The sequence below is a fragment of the Leucoraja erinacea genome, chromosome 30 (assembly GCF_028641065.1).
Source record: "Leucoraja erinacea ecotype New England chromosome 30, Leri_hhj_1, whole genome shotgun sequence".
NCBI classification, from domain to species: Eukaryota; Metazoa; Chordata; class Chondrichthyes; order Rajiformes; family Rajidae; genus Leucoraja; species Leucoraja erinaceus.
The window spans coordinates 3,176,344-3,198,907 of NC_073406.1; the positions used below are offsets into that span (position 1 = coordinate 3,176,344).

At 41.9% G+C, this 22,564-nt stretch overlaps 1 protein-coding gene across 3 annotated transcripts in view; it reads right to left on the reverse strand.

The window, feature by feature from the left end:
- spen (spen family transcriptional repressor) overlaps positions 1-22,564 on the reverse strand; it is a 71,071-nt gene that overhangs the window by 4,952 nt on the left and 43,555 nt on the right. The window contains exons 4-11 of one of the 3 annotated variants that reach the window (XM_055659128.1): positions 22,272-22,429; positions 20,700-20,900; positions 19,038-19,189; positions 17,649-17,774; positions 15,759-15,872; positions 13,709-13,822; positions 13,090-13,190; positions 3,442-12,067 (exon numbers count right to left, since the gene is read on the reverse strand). In XM_055659128.1, coding sequence (XP_055515103.1) covers positions 3,442-12,067; positions 13,090-13,190; positions 13,709-13,822; positions 15,759-15,872; positions 17,649-17,774; positions 19,038-19,189; positions 20,700-20,900; positions 22,272-22,429 — 9,592 coding nt within the window. Of the gene's footprint in view, positions 1-3,441; positions 12,068-13,089; positions 13,191-13,708; positions 13,823-15,758; positions 15,873-17,576; positions 17,775-19,037; positions 19,190-20,699; positions 20,901-22,271; positions 22,433-22,564 lie in introns of all 3 variants that reach the window. The other 2 variants (XM_055659127.1, XM_055659126.1) reach the window with 2 other exon arrangements.

The following is a 22,564-nucleotide window of genomic DNA, read 5'->3' on the forward strand; positions in this document are numbered from 1 at the left end:
CCCATCAATCCCCCTTTGATTATTTTACTATTTACCTACAATGCATTTCGTTGTCTCTGTCTCTGTACTGTACACTGACAATTAAAATTGAATCTGAATCTGAATCTGAACACTAAGGGGTAATTTTGCACAGGGTGAAAATCCACACAGTCACAGGGAGAGAAAATAGGGGACATGGTGGCGCAGGCGTAGAGTCACTGCCTTTACAGCACCCGACACCTGGGTCTGATCCTGACCACAGGTGCTGTCTGTACAGAGTCTGCATGTTCTCCCTGTGATTACTTGGGTTTCTCCAGATGCTCCGGTTTCCTCCCACATTTTAAAGACCTGCAGGTTTGTAGGTTAATTGGCTTCTGTAAATTGTCCCCAATGTGTTGGATAGAACTATTGTACGGGTGCCTGTTAGTCAGCGCCGATTCGGGGGAGGGCAAAGGCCTGTTTCCACGCAGTATCTCTAAACTAAACTTGCAAACTCCAAAGTCAGTAACAAATTCTAGGCCCTGGGGCTGTGCAGCAGCAGCAATGTGCCGTCATCTCCTGTATTTATCACATCTTTAACGTTAGCTCTCAGGAAGATAAAATCAAAGAAGTCTACTTAATTAGATTTTTTAGTGGTGAATGCAGAAGGCAGAGTCTGTATGACTTGTACAACTTCCTTCTTTCCAGAGATGCTGCTTGTCCCGCTGAGTTACTCCGGCATTTTGTGTCTATCTTTGATGTATAACTGTTGTACCATCAAAGTTAACTGATGTTTTTCCTTCATCTTGATTGTATTTTTGGGGAAAACTACTAAAACATTTGTGGGAAACTTATTTAAAATAAAAATAAAAATCTTGGTACAATCTCTGGTACAACAGGCATTTCTATAATGCTAACTGGATATAAGTACATGGATAGGACAGGTACATGGATAGGACAGGTTTGGAGGGTTATGGACCAAGCGCAGGCAAAGTGGGACTAGGGTAGCTGGGACATTCTTGTCCGGTGAGGGCGAGTTGGGCCGAAGGGCCTGTTTCCACACTGTCACTCTACAACTCTATAGAGCAATTGATGAATTGGGGATCTGTATTACATGGGCAGAATAGGTTGCAGCGTGATTTCAATGGGAATTAGAGAACCACTTCCAAGTTACTTTAGAAATTGAAAAGCAAAAAAAAAAAGCAGTCATTGGCAAAATACTTTTTCAATGGAACCTCCAATAGTAATCAGACAGCACTGTCTCTTAAAAACACAGCTACTCCTTCAACCATGGCAGGCCATGGAGATTGACAAGCAAAGAGTCACACAATGCTGGAGTAACTCAGCGGGACAGGCAGCATCTCTGGAGAGAAGGAATGGGTGACGTTTTGGGTCGAGACCCCTCTGCAGCAACCGCTGCTATTAACACTTGTGCGATGATACTTTATTAAACAATGCAACATGCAGCTTGTAGTAACCAAAAATAAATTCATAGCTGTTAAAAACACGTTACTTTTGAAAACCCTGTGCAAACAAATAACTTTGCTATTGCAAGTCTAAAACTCTCTAAACCTAGACCCCCTTTGACACAATTGTTGTAATAACACATTTTCTACAATACATGGGTTCTTTGAACACAACTATTGCTTGATAGCAGAACTACCTGTACATTAATTATAAAAATCTTAATTTTCTTGCATTGTGTTATAACAGACGTCTACAGTCATAAATATTTGGGTATCATCTTTCATTCCGTATCAGTACCCTTGTAGGTCAAGGTTCATGTTCATAAATGATAGGAGCAGAATTAGGCCATTCAATCATGGCTGATCTACCTTTCCCTCTTAACCCCATTCTCCTGCCTTCTCCCTATAACCCCTGACACCCGTACTAATCAAGAATCTATCTATTTCTGCCTTAAAAATATCCATTGGCTTGGCCTACACAGCCTTCCTAAATGAACCTCCTTTTATTCTGAGGCTGTGCCCTCTGGTCCTAGACTCCCCCACTAGTGGAAACATCCTCTGTACATCCACTCTATCTGGGTTTAAGTTCCACTTCTGAGTCTTGAACATATAACCGTGACTAGCTGCTGCTCTGTTAAAATTAGACTTCTGGACGAGACACTAAATTAAGGCTCAGCTTTCTCTCGCAACAGGAGATCTCACTACATTATTTGAAGAAGAGGTAATTACCCTGGATCCCAGCCAATAATCAAATACAAATTATGTGGATATTATTTTATAGCTCATTTAGACCCACCTTACCACAACTAGGCTGCTGACAGTACAATAGTCATTACACTGCACTCTTTTTGAATGTTATTAAACAGAGATTTGTGATGTCCATAGAATGTGCAAGGTCCTATTCAATGTCTTTACATGCTGGGAAAAATGGGTGGGGTGGGGGTGGGTGTGTGGAAACAAATCCTTGAAGCCGGCAACCTGATTAGGAATTATTTCCAAAAATAAAGGATTGTTGATGCTATAAACAACATGCATCATGTCTAACTTGGCAAAACACCACAAGGCAATTCACAGCAGTGTTATCAAACAATAAGCCACATGAGGAGATAATTAGGTTCGGTCACCCAAAACTTGGTTGAAGGGGTGTAGAGACTTAGCTGAAAAAAACCCTGAGACTGAAGGGGTGTGGGAGCAAATAAAGAAAAAAGTTCCTCCGCTGAAAAAAAACACCTATTTACTCAGGGGGAAAATTGCAACCAGAATGCATTGGCCAATAAATAGAAACATGAAAATTATGTGCAGGGTTGGGAGAGGCAAATAAATGAAAAAAGTCCTCCGGCCTTCTCTCCAAGGGATGAGAAACCCTCTTAAATATAGCCAATGAACTGGCAACTACCCTATGTAGAGTCCAGAGATTCACCACTCTCTTGTGAAAAAAGTTGCAAAAGATCCCCCTTATCCTTAAGAACCCCTGTCATTGGCCCTGCATCTAGCCTATTAAGAATTTTGTAAGTTTCTATAATGGTGGAATTGGACTTCAAAATAGGGCGAAAAAAAGAATTGAGACATAATGAACTGCAGATGCTGGAAACTTGAGCAAAGTGCTGGAGGAACTAAGTGGGTCAGACACCATCTGTGGAGGGGAATGGATGGATGACATTTTGAGTTTAAACCCTTCTTCAGACTGCTGCAGGGCTGTCAAGAAAGAGTGCGGAAACAATGTGGATTGCTCATTCATCAACTGGAACATGCCAAATGGATGTTACGGTTCTAGAATGCAAAGTAATAAACTGTACCATGTGATTGATGCTGCCTCTACAAACGGACATATGACAAAGCCCCGCATGTTTGGCTGCCTGTGTTTAGTTTATGGGATACAATGGCATCAGAATGAATGAATCTAGACTTGTTAAGCATTGCTCTTCAGGAATATTCCTTCATTAATAAAGTACCACGGATAAGAATAACTCCCAAACACACATAGCTTTGTGGGAAAAAATAAACTCGTTGTACTTACCTGAGGAGTCATACTGCGGGAAGGCAAGTTTATTCCACCAAACTGCGGGTTTATTCCACCGAGGTGAGAAGGGTGGAAGTTGCGAAGATCTTGATACACGCGCGGGTAGTCGTGGAAGGAACTGGGGACCTGGTGCATAAGCTGAACACCATGGGAGACCATTACAGACTGAGACATGGGTAATCCAGTGGGGACATTGATCAATCGAGCTTCGCTGTGCGGCGACTTGGCCATTTTCACCTCGGATGGTTTCGGGGCCTCTTTAGCTGGCTGAGGGGTTTTACTGGCTGGAGGAGTTTTAACCGATCCGTCTGGGGTCCTGGCCTGTCTGGATTCATTGTGGACATCACCAACCGCTGTGAGAGGTGGGTACATCATCCGTACGTCTCGCAGCAGCATCTCCTGGGGTACATTGTATTGGTCCAGTCTTAAACTTCCAGGATGCATTCTGTAGTCTGGCTGCATCACCAGGACATCGGGCTGCAGGGGACCAGACCCTCGTCTAATCCCGTGATAATGGAGCAACTCTTCATCTGGTTGGTGCTGATTGGAGATCTGAGGCATACACAAGTCCCTGATGACCGATGACTGGGGTGTGTTGGAGCGCTGTGAGCGGAGATCCATCTGAGATTGGAGGACAGCTCGTGTGGAGGCGTGATGAGCCTCAGGCCGTATGCCGTACGGGATACCCGGTACTGACGGGGAGTTCATTCTGACTTCACCCTGAGAGAGGTGCCCTAAGGGGACGACCTGAGACTGCGACACACTGTGAGGAGGCATAATGACCGACTGCTCTGGAAGGTGGACACTGGGAACAAACTGCGCCATGGAGAGGCCAGCATTCAGAACCATGTTTGCGTTTATCGACTGGGAAACGGAGGATGTGCTACTCGGCTGACATACTTTGGGAAAGGAGGAAGGAGAGTGAACTGATGTGTGAGGGGAGTGGGGTTCCTGTTTAATGGAAAGTGGCAGAGACAAAGTCCGTTCGGTGGGGGTTCCACGCCCAGAACTGATGTGGTTCGTGTCCGACTGCATCTTACATGGCAGAGCAGCATGGTGAGTGCTGATCCCCGGGCTCAGTGTTGACTGCTGACTTACTTTGCCAGGTTCGATCTTCGGGACCACTGCTTCTCCACCTTTTTTGTTCGCAGTTATAATGTTTGGCATTAGATTGTACACAATCTTCACTGCTGCTGGCTGAGAGTGGAGGGAAGATTCAGACTTTTCGAGGATCTGATGCTCCTGTTTTATGCTGGAAATCACAGGTGATGTGTTATATGGCGGAGCGCCGCCGTGCCCTGTGTGCATGCTTGAGGAATGAGTGCCAATGACATTGCTGTAGCCGGATGGAGTCTGCGACACTTTAGTCACAGCCTGTGATTGGGAAACTGCCTCCTGTTTTGCTTGTGACTTGGACACTGATTGCTGAAACTCTATGTCCACTGCACTAGCAGGTGGAATCTGGCTGATGGGAGCACTTATTCGCTGAGGACCTTCGGTCTTCTGGCCTGAGTAACTCAGTACCACAACTCCTTCAGATGTATTTACTCTCAGCCCTGGGCTTGAGCCCTGATTTAACGGGATATTTTCCACCGGCCTAGACTCTTCTGCAATGTATGTTCCGAGTTTGTACCGGCTGTTTTCAGTCAAGCTCGATCTATATTTCTGTTTGGTCAGAGTCATATTTGGGAGGCTGGGTAACTGAGAGGGAAGGTTAACTGGCCCTCGGCTATTCATTGAAACTTTTGCCATTTCCTCATGATCTATACTCGGCGGCATTCTGCTGATCACAGAAGTAACTTTGGGTGAGATCAAAGAACCAACATGTTTTTCTTTCTCATTAAAGGTCAGTACCTCTGTCAGTTGTTGCCCTGCAGTTGTGCTTGGAGGAAGTGCCGGTTTCTCATCCAAGACCAGTTTGTTGCATTCAGCTGAAGGAAAAGCTTCTTCTGACCGAACCGAAGTCAAGGGTTCATTTATAGCCGTGGTAACAAACGTCGTCGGGACTCCAGAGGCCGACACATATTTCGGCTCCATGAGAATTTTCCGTAAGGTGCTGGAGTTTGTGTCCAGATCAGAGGCTTTGGTATCTGGAGGAGGAGCTGCAGGAGGGGGCGTGGAACAAGAACGGGGTCCTTCATGCCTTGATATCCAATCTGGCACAGCCCCAGAACTAGCGTGTACACTTCCCAAAATAGGGGCCGGAGTTACTGAAATCTTTGCAATGGTGGTGGCGGGGAGTGCATTAATGGCCACTCTTGGCATGCTCAGCTTAGGTTGAGCCTCGGCTGTATGGTCATTATGTTGTTTTAATTTAAAATATGTAGCACTCTTGTTATCTTCATTATATGAACAATGCTGTGGATCCTGAGGTGAAATAGCCTCAGTCACAGACTCCTTGTTTGCCGTGGTGATTTTAATTTCATCGGGTTTGCACTCTTCTAGTCTGGCCAGGGTGTCGCTCTCACTCTTCGGGATGCAAAGTGCTTCCACCGGTATTTTTGTAGGTTTTTCCAAACTGGTCTCTGCTGTGACCGTGCTTTGCTTGACGTCAGCAGAAACAGGCGCTGGCTCAGGTTCAGAGATGTTGCCGTCTGCCAGTTCCCCTTTCCTGCCCGTGCTTCCTCGCCTGCTACGCCTTGATATCCTGGGTTTTGAACGCCCTCTGCGACTTGGAGTTCGGTGGACCTCGGCAGGTTCTGGTTTTGGAGGGTTCTCCGTTTTCTGGGAGATATTTTCAGGTTGCTGGAGGCACACGTCAGCATCTTTTGCCTCAGCCAAAGTAGTCAATAAAGCAGATCTGGAAACTGAGCTGACTGATACTGCTGATTGACTGTCCACAGCTGAACTTTTAGAAGCCAAACCGTCTGAAGGCAGAGCTGGGGAAACGACACTCACTGTTCCAATGGGAGTTTTAGAAACCACATTCTCAACGGAGGTGGGAGCTTTGGAAATCACACTCTCCACTGAGGCAGGAGCTTTGGAAATCACACTCTCCACAGAGACAGGAGCTTTAGATATTACACTCTCTACTGTAATGGTACTTTTAGATAAAACGGTACTTTTAGATAAAAGTTCCTCTGTGACAGGAACTTTAGAAATCACGGTTTCTTGTGAAGCTGAAGCTTTAGAAATTACACTCTCTGTTGAGGTGGAACCTACTACTACTGCAGGAACTTTAGTCACAACGCTGTTTGTGGAGGTAGGAGCTTTAGAAATCACATCCGTTGAAGAGGGAACTTCAGAAACATTTCTTTCTATCGAAGGGGGAACCTTTGGAGTCAAAGTCTCTGCTGATGCAGCAGATTTAGAAACTGACTGGCCTGAGGATGGGGCTTTAGAAACGCCACGATCTGAAGATGGGATTGTTGATACTGGACGATTTGTGGGTGGTGCTTTTGCCAAAAGTCTTCCCGAGGCGCCAACATTGTTATTTGACTCCGGTATATTTGCAGCCGCCTGATCAGTTTCAGGCTGTGTTGCATCTGGGGGTGTAGGGACTACAGTCGGATCTTCAGCGACGCCCGCCACAGTTTGGTCAGCGGAATATCTTGGAGCAGACGGGAAGTTGTCGGGTTCTGCCGATTCATCTGCAATGATGGAGTCAATGGCAGCTGCGAGCTCAGTTTCACTTGCTTGATGAGCAGGCTTTTCTACTTCTTCCTCTGGTCTAACGTCCGGTTCATTCGTAGCTTCTTTGTAAGGATGCACAGTTGGGATTTCTGTTAATTTTGCAATGTTCTCCACTGCTCTCTCAAGTTCTATCTGCTTAGCACGCTGTACAGCTTCTGGCGAACACGAACGTCTAGGGGCGTCTTTATCTGGTGATGTTGGTGGTTCTGGGAATGGATTCTTGATTTCTTCTTTAATTAGCTTAGGCGACTGATTGTCATTTTTCTGGGCATCTTTCTTTACAGTCCCAGTCGTCTCTGTATCACTTTTAACAACATTTAGCTCCTCAGTACTGAGTCTTATTTCCAAATTTCGTAGAGGTATTTTGTCTTCGTTGCCCTTTGAATTCCTTCCTCTTCCACACTTTGACTTGGAGCCTTTCTCCAAACTTCCCTTTTCTACAACGTCACCAGGGTTTTTATCTGAAGGACAATTCTCCAACGCAACGTCATTTTTGTCAACTGTTTTTTTGTCGACTGCCACCTCCCGTTCCTCTGGTGAGTGTTTAACGATATTCTTATTCGAACCTTGCTCAGCCAAAGTCTCTGTAACATCATCTCTATGGTCAACACAAATCTCGGATGTCCTTGATTCTGTTTTAATGGCTTTCTTTCCAACATGGCTGCTAAAAGCAGGTGAAGGGGGTAATGGATGACTTTGTGCGGCTTTCTGTGATCTTGGTGACTTCCATCCTTCAACTGGTTTTGCGTTTTCAATGCTGTCTTTAGTTTCCGTTTCTTCAGCTTCTTGTTTCACCGGCTCAGCTTTAAAACATGGATTCTCGTCCCCTGGTCGACGGCGGGATTTTGGGGGTCTCCCCCTCCGAGGCGGAGTTTGTACATTCGATGGTTCCTGAAGTTCTTTATCGCCTCGTTTCCTGGTTGACCGTGACGTGTCGGTCGAGTCTTTCATTAGATTTGGGCCGTCGTCAATTGTCGCATAAACAGATCGCACATTTCTACGGCGTGTTCTGCCTAAAGGCAAACTCAGCTCCAAAGTTTCAGACTCTGGGGCAGAACTTGGAGATTTTGCTGTGTTTTTTGAGACTCTTTCTATCTCCAATTTCTGCTCCTGAAGTTTCTGAGTGTCAGCTCGGGGCGACGATGACCTCTTTAGCTTTTCACGGTCTATTCTCTCACTTTTCCTTGTGACAGGCTTTTCCGGGATGGTTGCAGTGACTGCCTGAAGTGTAGTCTTTGTTCTTTTGGTTTGTGAAGATCTTTTCTCTTTTATACCTACAGACGGTTCGGTATCTGCTTCATTATCCGAAATCTGTGGCTGTACCTCCAAGTGTTCTTCTTGCTGGTTGACATCTAACTGGACAGTGACGGAAGGATTCTTATCTCCTTTGTGTTCATCGGATGACACTTCTTTTTTGCTAGTTTTGGTGGAATCTGAACCAAGTTCTAACACATCCGTTTCTGGATTTGTGCAGTTTTGTGGGTCAGCTCCTCCCGGAGTTGGCGGTTTAGTATTCAAGTAAGAGGGATGTTCTCCAATCGATATTTCCTCCTCGGTAGCCGCAAAACCTGAAGTAACATTTGCATCTAATTGCTTGTTTACTGCCGGTTCTGCTTCTTCACAAGGGCTGACACTAACAACACATTTCAGGGCATCAGCCGCAGAGGCAAATTCCGTACGATTGTCTGCAGAGCTGGAGTTTACATTTTCCACCAGGACTACTTTATTCAGAGTTGCTTCTTGTTGCTCAAGAACTGGCTGGGGAACAACAGGGGGTGGTTGAGGTATAAGAGCCCTAAAGAACGGCATAGTATTCCCCACCTCTGATTCAGGGGCAGAATCTGGTGTTTTAGGCTGAGCTTCCTTTTCAACTTCTCGTCGCTCCAGCTCCTTTGGTTTCTGGTCCTTTTCCTTTTCCTTCTGTTGCATTCGTGTCAATTCAATGAAGCGACTGTGAAACAAGACTACGGGTTCTTGTATCAGTTCTAGGCTGCTATTGGAGCCATCCACAGACCCTTGCCTTCCAAAGAATTTCCCAGAAATTACATCCAATTCATCTTCTTTCCTTTCAAGGTGCTGGAGGCGTTTTGAATCCTGCTCAAAAATGGAGCTGTGCAGGAAACGGGAAGCAAATAGTTCCTGCCTCTCTTGCTCGTCTTCCTTGTGATCTTCCTTCTTTTCATCCATTTTACCATCAGAATCGGTTCTAATTTTTTTCTTTTTCATGTACCAAGAGGGGATTGGCCTTGGTGCCGATTCCACCTTTTCCTTATCTTTATCTTTCCTAAAGTTGGCAAACCTGGAATCTCGATCCAAAAATGACCAATTTTCTTCTCGGGATGACGACAGAGACTTTGCCCTTTCTAGTAAAGCCTTGGTGTCCGGGGTAATGGTCTTGTCGAGAGCAAAGGAATAGAATTTGTTTCTTTCCAGAGAACCTGATAGCTTCAAGTCTGATATCCTATCATCCTCCCTATTTCGTAGAAACAAAGGCAACCTAGAACTTTCAAAAGAAGTTGAGGCTTTTGGTGAATGGGATTTATGTTCATTATCCTCATCAGAATCGCTCGGTACCTCTCCTGGTTCGAGCTCACGCACAGAACGCTTGCGAATTCCATCGCGTTTTATGACGCTACTTGGAAAGCTAACGTCAGATCTACTTGCCTCTAGTTTCAAACGTGTTTCCCAGCGTGTTGTCTCCTCCTCGGAGCTCTGAGATGTTATTTTAATTCTGGACAAGTCCAAAATTTGTTCTCGCTTATTTGATTCATAAGAATTGCACTTTAAAGGTTCTTCTTTAACAGGAACTTGAATGGTGGAGTCTGGCTTGGGAGAAACTTTAGGTTCTTTCGGTGGCAATGTCTGATGTGGCAATGTCTGATGTGGCAATGTCAGATGTGGAGAGTCTGAGTTATCATCTTCATCCTGATAAGACAGAATATGCCGAAATCCAGGGGAAAGGACAGTTTTTTCGGAATCCTCACTTTGTTGACGAGAACTCCTATAATTTCGCTCTCTTTTCATGCTAATCTCAAAATCAAATTGGTCTGTTTTTTTCCGTTTAACTGGAGGAGAGTCGTCGGTGACATCTTGAGGTGGTTTCCCCACTTCATGGACCAAACTTCTTCTGTCAAATTCGTCTGGATTATCTTTTCTGGGGCTGTTGAATTTCTCTGATTTTGCCATCTCCATCTCCTGCTGCTGCTTCAGTTTGCGGTTCTGCTCCATTTGTTTCCGGTAACTCTGTGTGTAATCAATATCAATCCCTAGTTTCTCTTCCGCTTCAGCCGTCTGCGATTTCTCATGGGTGGACTTGTGATCATTTGCGTCTTCAGTTCCGCTATATTTTCTCTTCCGTTCATCTCTTTTCATATCTCCTTCTCCCGATATCTCATCAAGGTGCGGAAGCAGTTGCTGAAGAACTCCCTTAAGCAGAGGTTTTGGTGTGTTCACTTTCTTCACTCCAACTTCTTGAACGTCCACCAAGTCTTCAGACGGCTCACTTATTCTAGACTGTACATCCACGCCAGGCCGCAAGCCAATCCCTACCGAAACAGTGGCAGACTCCTGCCCTTCCCTGGGGCTGAATGCTGGAATTAATTTTTCTTGCTTAATTTTTCTGTGCTCTCGTTTGAGCGATTCTTTGCGCACGGGTCTGCGGTCAGCGTCTCCTTCTTTACCCACTTCTCTCCAGGGAGCCAGCTCAGGTTGTTTTTTTAGACCTTGACGCAGTTCCTCTTCCTCTTGACTGCTTCTCTTAACCTCTAACTTCTGCCTGTCTGTTCTTAACGTTGGATCTGCAAAACGCCTCTTCCTTGCTTCCAGTTTGTCAATATCCATTGCATTCGGTGCATCAACACACGGTTCGGGTTTGAGGTTCTTTTTATGCTTGATTTTCACTTCCTTCTCCACGATTTCTATTTGGCTGGCAAGCAGTTTCTCTTTTAACATTTTTGGCCTAATGGGCTCCACTTTGGACAGCTCTATCTTTGTCTGATCAAGTCGTGTTAGCTGTACTTTATGTTGTTCTGCAGGAGGAGATTTGACCACATCATTCTCTGGCTTTCCTCTCGACTTCTCCACAATCAGGGGTTCAATCACTTTTGTCTCTCTCTCTTTTACACGAGTTAACACCACACAGGGAATTAAATCTAAACGATTTTTTGAAGCCCCGTCTTTCTCTGCTTTTTCTTTCCCTTGTTTTGTTTTACCCTTTTGTCCATCAGGGTTTGGATCTCTGTCTATTTCTTGGTCTGTTTCAGAAGATGGGGAACTTGGAGTTGGAGGCTTCACCTTGCGTAGTTTGAGCTTCTCAGTTTTCTCCTTCTTCTCTGGTTTTTCCACTTCAGGTTTGTCGATTTTTTTTGCTTTTTCCAATTTCTCAACCTTTTCTTTCCTTTGTGTCCTTTTATCAACTCTTTCAGGTTCAAACACTCGGTCTTTCTCCTTTTCAGTTTTATCATAACGCTCTGGTCGGACTTTGTCAGTCTTCTCAACTTTATCATATCGAGGGGGTGAGAGCGAGCTGCAACTACCACTACGATCTGACGATCGACTGTATATTCTACGTTCCGAGTCCATGCTGTCACTCTGGTGCCTCTCAGACTGTGTTGGTGACGCACTACAACTCTGCGCTCTTCTCGAATGTGTTGGGCTTTGGCTTCGTTCACAAGTCCGCCTTTCATGATCTCGCTCTCTATCAGATTCGTAACGTTCCCTCTCCCGCTCCCTCTCTCGCTGTCGATAACTGTACTCCCTTATGTCCTGTTCATAGGGATCTCTGTAGTCTCTGTACTCCCGGGGGTCTTCATAGTAGCGAGGATCATAATAATCACCCTGGTAGGGATCCCATTCGGCATAAAAATCTCTGCTTCTTGCACGGTACTCTCTCCGAGGATCTTCAGGGAATGTAGCAGCCGGGCCCCTAACTGCATCAAAGTAGGCTCGATCTGTAGGATATTCATGATATGATCCACGCCGATCCTCCCTACTAATTAAAGAAACAAAAATCAAATCAAATGTCAATTTTTAAATCAAATCAACGGCTGCATAAAATTAATTTCTTCTCTGTAAATAGGCTGACACCAAAGCTAAATGCTCCAAATGTAATCCTGTTTTATTTGCCACTCTCAACTGGAGGACAGCAGGCAATGTTTCCCCACTGCTGACAGATATGCACTCAGTCATGGCTCAGCATGAAGGTTTATGCCATTATGTTTTGAACCCAGATTGCCGGAGCTGTGAGCCAAAGGTTCTACTAACTGGGCCACCGAGCTGTACTAAACTGGTCACTTTGAAAATAAGTTACTATTTACTGATTTAATGCTTGCAATCTCTAAATATCTAGTTTTTCTGTTGCAGACTAAGATTCAAGTCCCATCGCTGGCCATTTTCCTTTAAGTTCTGACCATTACAGTAGACTCTCAAATGGAGGATAATTTCCATCAAGTGTCTGGGGTGGCTGTTTAAACCTCTTTTTTTGCAATGTGTGTTTTATTTAATTGATGGTAAAATAGAACAGCCGCACAAAAATTCTCAATAACACCAAACATTCTTGATTTAAATTCAATTGCGAGTTAAACACCAGAAAAAATGAATTTGAAATAATATTTGAATTAGGGAAGAGACAGGATTATGCATGGATCCATTAAAGACACATTACATTACATAATTATTATAGAGAAGTTCTAGTTTTTAAGTTGTTAACAAAATAATGTATATTATGACTAAACAATCCTCAGACTGAAAGTTCTAATTTACATGTCACGACTGTTCATATGTGTGCTTCATAAAGTTAATCAAAAATCCTGAACTAATCAGTGCAATAAATCAAAATTCACCATTTCAAAAGCCTTAACAAAGTTCACAAAAGAAAGATAAACTCAGAATGCTGGAGTAACTCAGTGGGTCAGACAGCATCCCTGGGAAAAGGAATAGGTGAATATCACCTATTGTGACGTTTCGGGTTGAGACCCTTCTTCAGACAGAAAGTCAAATGAAAGATTCACTTGCCTTCGCTCAGCAAAGATTTCGTACAGGTCTCTGATGTCTTGCCCAGAGACTTCCATTGAACGATAAAATGCCAACTGACTCTCGCGATTTGCAAAATCCACCTTCATGGAAGAAATTTGACTGTTAGGCATTAGAAGCTGAGACAATAGATATCAAACATTAAAAAAAAGCTGAATATTCAACTGCAAAGTTGAACTGGCAGCAAATAGTATCGTTTTACATGCTTTTGATCCTTGCAAGCATTAAACTGTTTTTCCAATTTGCTTGCCAAACACATAACCACTTTGAACTGCAGAATGCCAATAGAGTCTGCTTTTCAATATTGCAAAATATCATTAAATTTTATTTTCTTCCTCAGAATTAAACCAAATAATCCCCTTCAATGTTGCTATTATTTCATGCTCTGGTTTTCCTTATAAAACATTAGCACCTCATGCAATTCCTTGAAACTGTGGAAGGTGTGTGTGTATGTGTGTGTGCGCGGTGTGTGGCTATCTGAGAATAGGAACATCGCTGTAAACATCTATCTGTGCTGAAAGACAGAGCGAAAGAGAAGATTTATAAGAGTGAAGGGAATAAGAAGTGCAGTTAGAATCCCCATGAACTCTCTTATACTAACCTTTATTCTATTTCCTCCAATCTTCCTGCCCTTGGTCTCCTGCACCGCTGTTTGTGCGCATTCAATTTCATCGTACAACACCAGAGCCATTCCTTTCTGACGATCCAACACAATCTGTCCCAGGAGGTAAAGAAAGAAGTCAGCTAGTTCCCTGAACAGGAATGGCAAGTAACTAATAGATATATGGCAGAATTTCTCTGGAGCAGTTTGGAGATCCACCCAAATGTGTATTGAAAGAATGGCCAAGTCAGAGTTGATGTTTGATATAATCTCCCTGTAAAAGAGCCAAAAGTCGAGTGGGCTAAGAGAGCTTATATCACTAAAGATTACAGTGAAGGATGTTTTATGCAGCTTATTCATAAGCAAGGAAACTGTAATAAAATGTTATTAGAGAAATTGTGTATCAGATGTAATGAATGACAAATTGAAGGAAGAGTTGAAGATGTAGAGAAGCTATATTGAGGAGGTCATGTATTGCATTACTACATCATTCGATGTCCTGAGGAGATTGGCTGAAGTGAATATATATTCCAAATGTGATTTGAACATACCATCCGTTTCATTCAAATCCTTTTTATAAAATGAATTGTGATCATCACATTATTGTTATGCTGACAACCATTTTCAACATAAAAAAATGTGGAAAACCGAGATCATAGTCCTCTGCATCACCCAGCACAGACCGCAACACAATAGTTCTCTACTGCCGTTATTATTATTATTATTATTATTTGGTTTCTTGCAAGATCTGGATTACTTTGTGGCACTAAAATATGGAATTGGTGCTAAGAGACAATAGTCAGTCAGCGTTTGAAAGAGAAAAGTCAGTTCAATGGGGTAAGTGGGAATCTTTAGATCTCAAAGTATTACAGAATTACTTAATTTTGATATTTTTCTTTTCAAAATTCCCTGTTTGTGCACTGATTCTTTCTACAAACTTCAGGAAGCTGGGTGTTGAAACAGAGATGGTTGAGAACTTCAAGTTCCTAGCCGTAATTATCACCAACAAGCTTTCCTGGTCCGTCCAAGTTGATGCTACGGCCAAGAAAGCATACCAACGCTTCTTCTTCCTCTGAAGATTAAACAAATTAGCTGTCTCTCATGACTCTTACAAATGTCTACCAATGCACAATATAAAGCAACCAGTTGGGATGCATAACAGCTTGGCTTGGCATCTGTTCTGCCCAAGACCACAAGAAACTGCAGAATTGTGGATGCAGCCCAATCCATCACGCAAAACAGCCTCCCGCCCATTGACAATATCTACATTTCCTATTTGCCTTAGAAAGGCAAACAGCATAATCAAGGACCACTTGCACCCCCATCACTCCATCTTCTCTCCTCTCCCGTCAAGCAGCAGATACAAGATACCACTAGATTCAAGAGCAGCTTCTTCCTCACTATTACAAGACTCCCACAAGCTAGGGAAGCATTCCTGGTCTCCCAATCCACTCAATGCACTTTTTCTTTAAGTACTTTTGCTGTATCTTGTACACTATATTCAGTAATCCATTACATTTCTCTGTTTGCACTACCTGTTATACTCATGGATGCTTTGATTGTACTCCTATCTAGTATAATTTACCTAGATAGCACACAAAACAAGTTTTTCACTGTATCTTGAAGCTTGAAACAATAATAAACCAATACATGAACAAGGTAAATAAAATATTATAAAACAGGCTATTTGCGGGGTGACATTACAGGGATTACATTTTAAGCATCTTATTATTTAAACTGTTCAAAGAAGCAAACATAATCTTATTATGCAACTAAACGGTTTTTAAAAAAGCTTACACTTAAATGCTCTGATTAAAGTGTATTTTCCACTACAGCTTCTTTTAAGGTACAATACAAAACTGAAAACTAACGATCTCAATACGCCCATTGCTATGCACTGAATATCATTTTCTCTTATCAGAACATGAAATGTATAGAAGGTATGTTTTGAAGGGGAAAAATGAAAATCAACAATTGGAAAAAAAATCTTTTTGCTGCCAGTTGTTAATAATTTGTTAGAAGTAAACAAGCACTGCAACAAGGCACTTACTTTCAGCACAGGCCCATAACGACAAAAATGCCTGGACAAGTATTGTTCAGTAATATTTGAAGATAGGCCATCCAGCCAAACACAATTAGTTGGCATACTCTTGCCAAATCCCAGCTGAGGAGAATAAGAAATAAGAGAAGAAAAGGTTACATTTTAATTGTAACAATACTCATTGGCCCAAATTCAATAAAACAAAGCTAGATTGTAAACTTTCATGTATTCCAATATAATCTACTTGATTATCTCATTGCCAAAATTCACAACTCTAATTTATCTGTTACATATAATACCCTACATGAAACTCTACCCTGTAGATAACTGGTATAGAAACATGATGCAAATCTATACATGATTTATATTATGTTGTGAATAATAGTCCTATTCATCTCACTGTTTCACATATTATTGAATCATTCATTATTTAGCAGCTGAAACAGAGGCTCTGCTTTTCAAATTCCTTACGGAACTGGGTGAAATAGTTAAGCACGTTAGGGGTAATTTTCCCTCAGTCCTTTTGGGAATCTGTTACCCTTTCCATCACGGACAATACAATTGCTCATAGAGCATGGACACTACGGTCTATAACCCCAGGACATAAAATCCTTAAGTATTTACTTGCTACTGGAAATGTTCTGAAGAGGACACAAAAGTGTCATTTTTGCATTTGTACAGAAAATGTATGAATTTGGAAAAGGATAACTAACTAATAGAGTAGAATATAATTAATGGCGGTGGGAGGATAGTTCGCTCAAATTGTCGTACAGTCAATTCTACTTCAGGAAATAATTTTGGCCAATGCGTTTTTTGGCGACACATTTTTTCAGAGATGCGGTACACTGTATCGGCACGTACCCTCACGAAACCCCCCCCCCCACCACCCCCCCCCACCAATTTTGGCTGTTCAGCAAATAGCAATTGAAAAGTCAATAAATGTTTTGGTCCATGGCCCTGCAATCATTGGGAATAATTGAATTTTATTTGAACATTCTTAAGTGAATGCAGCTCCAGTCGGCTTCACCATCACCATAATTATAGATCAACATTCACATTCATTCAGTGCGATAATAATCTCACAAATATTATCGCGCTAACTAAACATTCTATACATTCTTACAACTTTCCCAATTAAAGTCTTACAAAATGCAAAATGAAAAGCTTTGCTTTTAATTTCATTTGCAAAGTGCAAAAATTAGCACTAAACCATAGTGTTGGGTCAAAGTTACTTTGATCTTGTTTCCCCAGATGGTGAGATCCAGTCAAGAAAAAAAAGAAGCAATTTTTCACTTGAAAGTGAGAGAAATTGAGGGATGAATTGAGTGGGGGCCACGTTTTAAATCAGATGCTTCAACCGTAGAGGCCTGAAGTTCATCTGCAAATTTACTTAATCAAGGAAGCAGGGGGGACATGTTGCTGTGTAACATATAGGAGAAAAATAGGGTGTAAGGAAGGGGAAATAAGTGCAGATCAATCTCCCAGTGTAGCCCAATGGATTCTTAATCAGGAAGTACTGGGCTCAGGTGATGCTTCCCCAGAGCTCAGCTCAGTTTGCTCCGCTCAGCTCCATCTGCAAGAGGAACAGTAGTGTTTGCTTTCACATACTGTTCAACCACACTTCAGGCAGGTTGACCCAAGGTAACACCAATTACATCCACAGACACATCAGCAGCTTGGACACTCTAGCTAATATGCCAAGGATACAATGTAAAACTTGGAGGGAGGAAAGAGAAAAGTAACTCAAGAAAACAGTGGGGAATATTACAAAAGTAAAGTTACAACAAAAAACAATATACAAGAAATTGTTCAACAGAAAATTCTTACTAATATTTCACTGTGAATTCCTGATAAGTGAATATTCCTGATAAGCAAATGACTGTATTTCTCCTTCCTGACCTTGAGCCGATTATTTCCTAAGTACTCTCCGTCCATTTTCTTGATGGCTTTGCAGACACTTGCAATGTCACAGTACTGTAGGAAGGCGTATTGAGGAACCCCATTTACCTTCTTGATGTCAATATCCTGTCATTTTAAATACAAAAAAAACAATAGCATGTACTTTGAATCTGGCCCTTTGCCTCATTTCAAAACTTATTCTTGGCTTATTTTTTAATCATTTCACAGTTATCTTCCCCCCCCCTTCTCATTAAAAAATGAATTGTGCTGCAAAAATGTTAATTTTGTTAACTGTACATTTCATACTTACTTTTACTTGGAACAGTAATGCACAGTATCAATCCACTATCATCTGCATTAACATTCCAATTGCAGATATGGTCAATTAGAACATTACTTGTGGTTCTCAACCCCCGTATGTTCATAAGTTATAAGGGCAGAATTAGTCTATTCGGTCCATCAAGTCTACTCCGCCATTCAATCATAGCTGATCTACCTTTCCCCCTCAACACAATTCACCTGCCTTCACCACATAACCCCTGACACCCTTAATGTTAGTATTCATTTTACCAGTACCTCATTTCCTCGTGGATCGTGATGCTTAAATTCAAAGATTAAGACTCAAACTCAACTTCTTTAATGCTGATTATATTTCAATTTGGAAACCAGGTTGCTTCACATTAATGGCCAAATTCAGTTTGCAAATCTGGTTCCAAGTTATAATAATACATACTTACCAACTATTGTATGGAATCCAATGTATGTGAAAAAGGACAAAATGACAATCAACAGGCACTTTAATTACTCCTGTCCGTGTCCTACACTCCACCAAGGCATATTCATCCAGACACCTGTCCACATGCTCACCTTCATATGCTTCCACTTTAACATTCTCAGTCATGTTTAAATCTGTTAATGATTTCACCGGGCCTTTTCTACCCTTGCGGTTTCAATGAATAAATCAGACAGGTTGATTGATCAGTACCTTGAAATACTAGTATTGAGTCCACACAGAGCTGACTCAGTTTCAAAACTTTTAGCATCATGTACGTTGACTTACAATTGATTTGACCCTGCTTCTCAGTTTTGCCCAACTCCCAGGACGACTTATAATGTGGCAATTAGATATTCAAACTTAAGACGTATAAAACCACAACAAATGCAATTTATTCTCCAAAAAAGGATCAAATCAAAAACACAAAAGTTATTTAATCAGTTAATATTCTGTAAAGATAACTGCCCTGCAAAAATTCTAGAAAATAATCAAGAAGATGAACAAGTAGAGAGTGGATAATCTTATATATAACATGGAAGTGAGTATCATTTCAAGTCACAAGTTCATAGAAAACCATGTCGTCTCGACATTGACCAACCCTTCAGGGTACATACCACAATCTCCCCAAAGCGCTCAAAGATGTTTCGAAGATCTCCATAGGTTGTGGTTTTCTCCAGGTTTCCAATAAATAATGTTCTTGTGGCCTTGGGATGAAACTCGTCTATTCGGTCATCCAGTGGTCGAAATTCATTCTCACTCTCCGTTTCTGCAAGGGGACCCAAACAAAAAAAAATTCGAAAATACATTATGTCACCAGTACCAAAGTAGTATTCGTGTCAACTCATTTCTTCATCATCTATTTCCACAAGCAGATTTTGGTGTGGATATATTTTGAGGCTTTTTATTAAGGAGGCATTTTTAATTTGTGTGGCAAAGATTCAGTGCTGTTTCCAGTAAGCAAGGAACCCCTTATCAAAAGCATAATTGTTATAGAATCCATAGTTACGTGAAAATGCTTTTGGAACAGCAGGTTCTAGTTTAGGTGAACGATTACTCCAACCTCACAATGTCCAATCAATACTTTTCATTTAAAGATGGGACTGAATCCAGCTGCCCAAATGGGGAACTGAACACACAGAGCCACCTGGTGGTGCATTCTGTCACAGCAGCTCTTAATGAAACACAATACTCTTTATGGGTAGGAAGGAGCTGCAGATAGACACAAAATGCTGGAGTAACTCAGTGGGACAGGCAGCATCTCTGGAGAGAAGGAATGGGTGACGTTTTGGGTCAAGACCCTTCTTCAGACAACATTCAGGAACTGCAGGTGCTGCTTTAAACCGAAGATATACACAAAAAGCCGGAGTAAATCAGCGGGTCAGACAGCACCTCTGGAGAAAGGGAATAGGTGACATTTCAGGTCGAGACCCTTCTTTAGACCACTTAAGACTCGTATGGGACTTGGCAGAGTTGACATTTCCATGGTCAGAATGTTTAGAATCAGGGGTCAATCTTAATGCAAGTCATCGAACAGAAATGGGAAGAAATGTATTCACCCAGACTATAGCAAATCTTTAGAATTCTCTACTCAAGAGGGCTGTGGAGGCTCAGTCAGTAAATATATTCAGGACAGAAAGTTCTAGATCTATGGACATTAACAGAATGAGGGATATGATGTCTGTGCAGGACTGTGGGTTTCAGACAAAAGATCTTCCACGATCTTACTGAATAGAAGGCGACGGTGGCATGATGACGCAGCAGTAGAGCTACTGCCTTATAGCGCCAGAGAACCGGGTTCGATTCTGACTACAGGTGCTTGTCTGTACGGAGTTTATATGTTCTCCCCATGAACTGCGTGGGTTTTCTCAGAGATATTCGGTTTCCTTCCACCCTCCAAAGACTTAGAGATTTGTAAGTTAATTGGCTTGGTATTAATGTAAATTGCCCCTAGTGTGCGGGGATCGCTGGACGGTGTGGACTCGGTGGGCCAAAGGACACTGTTTCCACGCAGTATCTCTAAAGTAAAACTGAAAGGAAGGGCTGAATGGGTACTCCTTATTTTATTTGCTTATATTTAATAGCAGACCCTTTGCAGGCCACAGGATAGGATTGTAACAGTCAGTAGATCTAATTAAGCAAAACTAATTCAAACAGGAAATGTACTACAGTTCCTATGTCATTTAATTAATTTAACATAAAATTATACCTTGCTTTCAAAAAAGCCCTTGGCACAAGCATGCTCTCTCAAACCCCATCGCTGCTCAGTAGACACCTACCTGGGCCAGTCCAAGCAGTGACTTCAATCTGCATGCCAAAAAATAACTTCCCCTTAGACGCATTCATAGCTTTCTCCTGATCTTCTTGTTGTCGAAAGAAAACAAGGCCATAGCGCTCTTCAGAAGCACCATGGATCTGCACAGATGTTACCTTCCCATACTTCTTAAATTCATGGAACAGACCATCTTTAAGGCTTGTGTCTAAATGCAAAAATCAACATCTTCAGTACATAGTTGTTCACATGATGCAAAGTATAATTTCTTTAGTTAGAACATAGTTTAGTACAACACAGGAACTCGCTCTTCGGCCCACAATGTCTGTGTCGAACATGATGCCAAGACAATTAGCAATCTCCAATTTTATAGCTGCCTTCATCAGTCATGCTCTTCTGATTTGGAATGGTAAATATTCCTGGCGTTCTGCGGTTCTTAGATTAGAGCAAACAAAAAGTATGGAGGGCGCAGGTCATGCTGCTGGTAAACATTAAAACCCCTACAAAATCAAATGGAGTGGGGTGTTGGGTATATGGATAGGAAGGGTTCAGAAGGTTACGGGTCAAATTCAGGCAAAAGGGACGAGCCCAATATGCCAACTTGGTCAGCACGGACAAGATGGGCCGAAGGACCTGTTTCTGTGCTGCATAACTCTGATATTACTAACTGAAGTAGGAAACAACATTTGGTGAAATGCATAGAGTTAAATTGCAATAATGATTCAAAAAGAAATTGTAATTCTATATTTGCAATTTATTTAAAATGGATTAAGGCACTAGATGTTATTCCTAAATTAAGCAAAGCGTGACGGTTTCTTTTACATTCTCTTGCTGTTTGGAAACAATCATCAGCTTTATTCTAACTTCTATACATGGTTGTTACACCAGTATTTGTAATTTTCATTTATTCATGAACTTTTGTAATAATAATAAAAACCTCCCAAGTAAAGCATTTCAAATGATTTAAACCTCTTTAAAACAAGATACAATATGAAGAAACCAATAATGTTGTGAAATCAAAGCAGAGCATTCAACTATGCAGTAAACATCTCAAGTCTGGAATTCTAGGCTTTTAGCACTAATTATTACATAACTTTAATTCCAAGTAAAACTTCTATAACATCTGGTTTCAGTTATTAAAAAAGGGCCCATTCACACCAATCCCATCAATGTCCAAGATTCTATCTAGCACCGGCACACCAGAGGTAACTGACTGCAGCCAGGTAACTTCCAACTATTATTCCACAAATAAATTAAGATATCAGAGAGAAGTTGCTATCTGCTAATTTAAATCAAATAGAAATGCAGACGATTTAAAACCGCAGAACTTCCCTGCGGTTACAATGCCTTTATATTTTGTGATGGAATTGTACACTAGAGGTTTCACAAAAATGGATCAAATTGGTTTCCGAACATAGCTTTTCTACTATTTTCTAAAATCCAATATTGTTTTAAAAAACAAAAAAAAAAGTACTCGTTGTTGGGTGCCAGGCAATTCCCCCAAACTAATCCAATACTTTCTAGAACACAATGGCAATCTGAAAGAAACATTAGTGCACCAAATGGCGTGTTCACTCACCAGTAGAACGGACTGGCAAGTTTTGGACCTTGATTCCATAGCTTTTGCGTGGTTCATCCTTTTCCACAGGTGTCGGGAGTTGAACTGGTGGTGCAGGGACTGCAGCAGACTGAACGGATCTTGCTGGAGACTCGTCACTGGAGCTGCTGCTTGAATCACTACTGCAACAAATACAAATACCGGTTAGAACTGACCGACTACACTCCACGTGGCAGAAAAATTGAGCACATTCCCATCAAGGCTGCAGATTAAACAATATCCAGCATATTTATATCTATCTACAATCTCTTGTT